General features: G+C 42.2%; 1 protein-coding gene across 1 annotated transcript; it reads left to right on the forward strand.

The window, feature by feature from the left end:
• The first annotated feature begins 1,178 nt into the window (after window positions 1-1,178).
• Window positions 1,179-2,237, forward strand: LOC140874508 (uncharacterized). The gene is made up of 2 exons (XM_073277800.1): window positions 1,179-1,689; window positions 1,834-2,237. The coding sequence occupies exons 1-2, from the start codon at window positions 1,179-1,181 to the stop codon at window positions 2,235-2,237; spliced, it is 915 nt and encodes a 304-aa protein (XP_073133901.1).
• The last annotated feature ends 3,863 nt before the right edge of the window (window positions 2,238-6,100 follow it).

Here is a 6,100-nt window from a genome sequence, read left to right on the forward strand (position 1 = left end):
TTAAGTTTTTTAGAATAAGATTATAATGCATGAGTATTTTGCATTGTAGTGCGGACTATAGGCTTGGACATAGAGCTGGTTTAGCTTGCCTAGTTATCAGAGGTATGAAAGTACTGTTCGAGATATCCAGACTGAGTATGTATGTATTATGTGTTTGCATGATTTATGTGGTTGTATGGCATGATTTTATCTGCATATACCTGTCATGATTGTATGTTTCATACATGAGCTTATTGATCATGTATCTTTGAGATATCCTGTAGTAGTAGGGCGCTCACCCTACGAGTAGTGGATGGTTGGATACGTAAGTTTTATGTCAGGTCATCGCCATAGTTGGAAACTTGTACTAGTATCAGGTCACCATTATCCACTGGGTATAGGAGACACCTCTTGATGCGACGGCGCAGTGTGCTATATACCTGGGCCCAGTCGATGAGCTTGTTTCTTGACCTGTGTGTCTTGGTATCCGGTACACTTGCATCATGCACATATAATATTGTATACTCATACTCTTGTACTGAGTGTTTTATGCTCACGTCCTTGTACTATTGTTTTTGGACACCCTATTTCATGGGGTAGGTTTGCGATTGGATGAGACGGGTGACTCCATGAGGGCTTAGGCTACAGGTTGCCAACAAAGATGTTTGTCTAAGCTTTCAGTATTAATGTATTTGGGTTGATACATTTTACCTTCGATGTGGTTGTATAACAGTATTTACATATTCCTTTCTTTGGGATTGTAACTTGTTTTATGGCTTCCGTTAATAATTTCTGAATATTGTTTATTTAAGTTAAATGCATGCTTAAGATCTTGATTAGTAGTTGATCACGGTGCGGGTCACTACATTTATGATATCAGAGCATGCATAGTAATCTTGAGATATAGATTTTGATCAAGGTAATCGTTGCTTGACTTGTAGATGGCAGGACATGATGATCAGAGTAGTCATTGTAGTGTTGGACGATGGGGTGATGAAGGTTCTCAGGGACTTCATCAGGGATATTGTCGGCATTGTGAGAGGTACCACCGTGATGATCACAGGCACTTCAGTATGCATCGATTTACGCATATAGATCCTAGGCCACTAGCTAGAGGCGAGACTCCAGAGGATGCAGGCAACTGGCTAGAACGTATGGAGAGCTGTTTCCAGGAGTTCCGTTGTACTTAGGAACAGAAGATGGAGACTCTCAAATTCCTAGTAGAAGTATGTGCTAGGAAATGGTGGAGATCTACATCCGCACCTATCATCACTGCACGAGAAGTTGTTACTTGGGCAAACTTCCTCACAGCTTTCCATAAGCTATACTTTCCTCTCGCACTCCGACAGGCCAAAGCTAGTGAATTGTTGGGTTTGAAGCAGGGTTCTATGTCGATTGACGAGTACCAGCACAAGTTCTTTGAACGGTTTCCCTATTGTCCTCAGATCTCTGACAGCACTGAGCCAAAGTACAATCTGTTACTCTATGGCCTTAATCTGGAAATCCATGACCGTGTATATGTGGGTGATGACATGAACTATGAGGGACTATTTAGTCGATGTCGCCAGGAAGAGGACAACATTCGGCATAACCGTTCTTTCCTCTTGTCTAGACCCGCGAGTTCTTTGGGTCCCCCTGCTCAGTTTTTCAAGAATTCTGCTTCTTCTTTTTCCTCCGGATCTGGGGGAGTGATGCGTTTTGGAAGGAAAGGTTAGTGTAACCATTGTGGTAAGACTCATCCGAATGACAAGTGTCGTAAGGCTGCAGGAGCATGTTTTCGTTGCGGATAGATTGGTCACATGAAGAAGGATTGTCCACAGGCCAGGGGAGCTGGTTCTGGTTCTCAGGCTACAGGGCAACAGAGGCCACGGGGACAGTCGGAAGGAGGTTCTAATTTGCGACCTCGTACTTTTGGTCAAGTGTTTTCATTGAGGCATGATCAGGCAGTGGAAGAGAATGAGAGGGTTATAGCAGGTATGTTTCGATTATGCGGTATATCTGCTTTTGTTCTTATTGATACTGGTGCATCTCATTCCTTCATATCTGCTCAATTTGTCAAGCATCATAAGTTACCATACAGTAATCTAGACGTATTACTTTCTGTTTCTACATCGACGGGTCAGTCTGCGTTGGCTAAGCGTCTACTGGTTGGTTGCCCTTTAGAGTTTGAGGGGAATGTTTTGATGGCAAATCTCATGTTATTATCAATGGAAGATTTTGATTGCATTTTGGGAATTGATGTGTTGACCATGTACTGATCTTCAATGGATTTTTACCAGAGATTGGTACAATTTCACCCGATTGGTGGTTATAGATGGTTTTTCTATGGTAAGGGAGCGCGACCCCCGATGCCTCATGTATCAGCTTTGAGATTCTATCGTGTTCTGGAGTCTGGCGAGGAAGGCTACCTCATCTATGCGATTTATTTATCCACGTAGAGCATTGGTATAAGGGATCGGACAGTTGTGAATGAATTCCCTGATGTTTTTCCTGATGAGATTCCGGGTTTTTCTCCCGTCAGGGAAATCGAGTTTGGTATTGAGTTAATTCCAGGGACTCCGCCTATTTCTCGAGCTCCATATAGTCTAGCTCCGTCAGAGATGCGTGAGTTTAAGAATCAGTTACATGATCTCTTGGATAAAGGGTACATTAGTCCTAGTGTATCTCCGTGGGGAGCATCTGTTCTCTTTGTGAAGAAGAAAGATGGGTCAATGCATCTGTGTATTGACTACCAACAATTGAATCGCGTGACCATCAAGAATAAGTATCATTTGCCTCGTATAGATGATTTATTTGATCTGTTGCAGGGTACTTCGATTTATTCCAAGATTGACTTGAGATCTAGATATCACCAGATGCGAGCCAGAGATCATGATATAGCCAAGACAACATTCAGGACCAGGTATATATAGGCATTATGAGTTCTTAGTAATTTCATTTGGATTGTCTAATGCACCGACTGTATTCATGGATCGGATGAATCGTGTATTCCGGGAATTTTTGGACAAGTTTGTCGTCGTGTTCATTGATGAAATCTTGGTATATTCACGTGATGTGAATGAGCATGCTTATCATCTGAGGGTTGTGTTACAGACACTTTGAGAGAAGCAATTATATGCCAAGTTAAGTAAATGTGAATTCTGGCTGGATTGGGTGATATTTCTTAGCCACGTTATATCCATGGATGGAGTTTTTGTAGATCCGATCAAGATTGAGACTGTATTTAATTGGTCACTACCAACGACAGTAGCTGAGATCCGTAGTTTTTTGGGTCTGGAAAGGTATTATCGTCGCTTCATCGCGAATTTCTCGCAGCTAGCTCGACCTCCGACGCAAATTACTCTCAAGGGTGTAACTTTTGAATGATCCTCAGAATGTGAAGAGAATTTTTGTGAACTTCATCGACAGTTGACTATTACGACTGTGTTGGCTTTACCGTCTAGATCTGGAGGGTTTGTGGTATATACGTATGCGTCTCTTCAGGGTTTGGGTTGTGTCCTAACTCAGAATGAGCATGTGATCGCATTCGCTTCCAGAAAGTTAAAGGTTCACGAGGATAATTACTTAGTGCATGATCTTGAGTTAGCAGCTATTGTTTTTGCATTGAAAATCTGGCGTCATTATTTGTATGGCGAATGATTTGAGATTTTCACAGACCATAAAAGTTTCTAATATTTGTTCAGTCAGGCAGATTTGAACATGAGACAGAGACGTTGGATGTATTTGCTGAAGGATTATGATTGTGAAATTAAATACCATCCAGGTGCTGCTAATCTCACCGCTGATGCTTTGAGTCACAAAGTGAGAGTATCCGAACTCCAGACTTGTTTTGTGACCGTGGTAATTGAAGATTGTTGTTCTTTAGGATATACCTTCAAGTAAGAAATGTATGCAGAGAATCCAGATATTTGCAATTCTATCTGAGTCAGCCTTGTATTCTCGGATTCGAGATATTCAGATGTCTGATCCAAAGACCTAGCGTTTGCCTCGTCTGGCCAATGAAGGTAATACGTCTTGATTTCACTATCAGTTAGATGGTTTTCTATGTTTTTCTGACCGTATTGTAGTTCCGGAGGATTATTGTAGTGACCCGCACCGTGATCACCTACTAATCAAAAGCTTAAGCATGCATTTAACTTAATTAATAAATTATCAGAAATAAAAGCGGAAAAATCATAAATAAATCCTCAGATAATGATACAACCAAATCGAATAAATACCATTTAAAATCTTAATCTAAAACTCTTCTGAAGACTCCTGCTACCAAGCCCTGGTCACCGACCAACTACATCTCTCGCTCCTGATCCATCTGCAAACCTGCCCCGTCGAATGGGGTGTCCGAGATAAAAGTAGGGACGTGAGAGCTAATGCCCAGTACGTAAATTATTGAATATACAGGTCTATATGATACATGCAACATGAACTATGAATGCTCTGGGTAAACTGGGATCAATTCTGTAAAATCATGCTCAGTACACAGGCACCTCCAATATGTGCACGCTGCATCCAGTGGGTGCCACACATACTGAACCCGATCTCGGACTATCATCGTCATGGGTAAAACCGCACACGCTGCCCCGTCGGTCCAGTGGGTGTCACATGGTACCCGATCCAATAATAACAACAACCCTAGGGCTGAGCGACCCTAGAACAACTGGCTATCTCAAAAGGATAACAGGCTCAACATAGTATGCAAATGTCGCATACAAATCATGAAAAGTAAATCATGCATATCATGACAGATAATAATGCAACACATAAACATGTATATTTAGCTGTCTATCTCAGTCTGTACTTACGTACCTTAGTTCTACTAGGCAAGCTACACCAGCTCTAATGTCCAAACCTATAGTCCGCACTACAATGCAAAGTACTCATGCATTACCACTTTATTCTAAAAGCCTTAACTAGACTATAGCATACTCCCTATTTACTATAAGGAGCCAGAGCTATACCTGCGTCCGTCGTCAGCCCGCTGATGACGACTGCCCCGGAACTTGGGCACCGCTCCGCCGCAACCCTGGAGCACCTCGCCAACCTCCGGACCAAGCCTAGAAAGGTTGGAAACACCCACAAAACCCCTAGAATACACTAAAGACCGAGAGAGAAGTGATGATTTTGGTGTAAAATTCTGAATTTCGGAGGGCCTATTTATAGACGAAGTTCGGACGGTTCGAACTGGGTTCGGATGGTCCGAACTGCCACTTGTCCAAGCCTTTTAGACACCTGGACCCTGCGGAGTTCGGACGGTCCAAACTCGGGTTCGGACGGCCCGAACTGGTCCGTATGCTCCGAACTGTTTTGGTCCTTCCAAAGTCATTTTTGGACCCCCAGGACCTACCCTACCATTTTCGGACGTTTTGAATATGATTTTTCACTTATTTTAACCAAATAAGGACTCCTTAAACATGTTTTGACACTTTTAAAATTATATGTCATATTATAACATGTTTAAAATTATTTAATCTTGTAAAATGGAACTGGGATACTACAATGATACTCTGAGGAGGAGATTTTATCTCAGGCTCATCGTACTAAGTTGAGTATTCATCCAGGGAGCAATAAGATGTACAAGAATTTGCGTACTCAGTTCTGGTGGAAATGAATAAAGTACAATGTGTACCAGTATATTTCAAGATGTTTGGTATATCAGCAGGTCAAGGCAGCGCACCGACGCCTGAAGGATTGCTTCACAGTTTGCCTATTCCTGAGTGGAAATGTGAGTTTATCATGATGGATTTTGTGACCCATTTTCCAGTATCCTCGATGAATTGTGATGCTATTTGGGTTGTGGTGGACCGAGTCACCAAGTCAGCACATTTCATTCCTTATAACCAAGACTACAGTGTTGACATGATGGCTCGCTTATACATTCACGAGATTGTTCGATTGCACGGAGAACCTGTTAGTATTGTCAGCGATTGAGACCCCAAGTTTACTTCCAGATTCTGGGGATTTTTCAGCGCGCTATGGGTACTACTCTTAGCTTGAGTACTGTTTATCACTCAGAGACTGATGGACAGTCGAATCGCATTATTCGTACTCTTGAAGATATTCTTAGAGCGTGTTCTATGGATTTTGGTCCGATCTGGCAAGATCAGTTGCCATTTATTGAGTTCGC

Source organism: Henckelia pumila, chromosome 1 (assembly GCF_033568475.1).
Source record: "Henckelia pumila isolate YLH828 chromosome 1, ASM3356847v2, whole genome shotgun sequence".
Taxonomy (NCBI): domain Eukaryota; kingdom Viridiplantae; phylum Streptophyta; class Magnoliopsida; order Lamiales; family Gesneriaceae; genus Henckelia; species Henckelia pumila.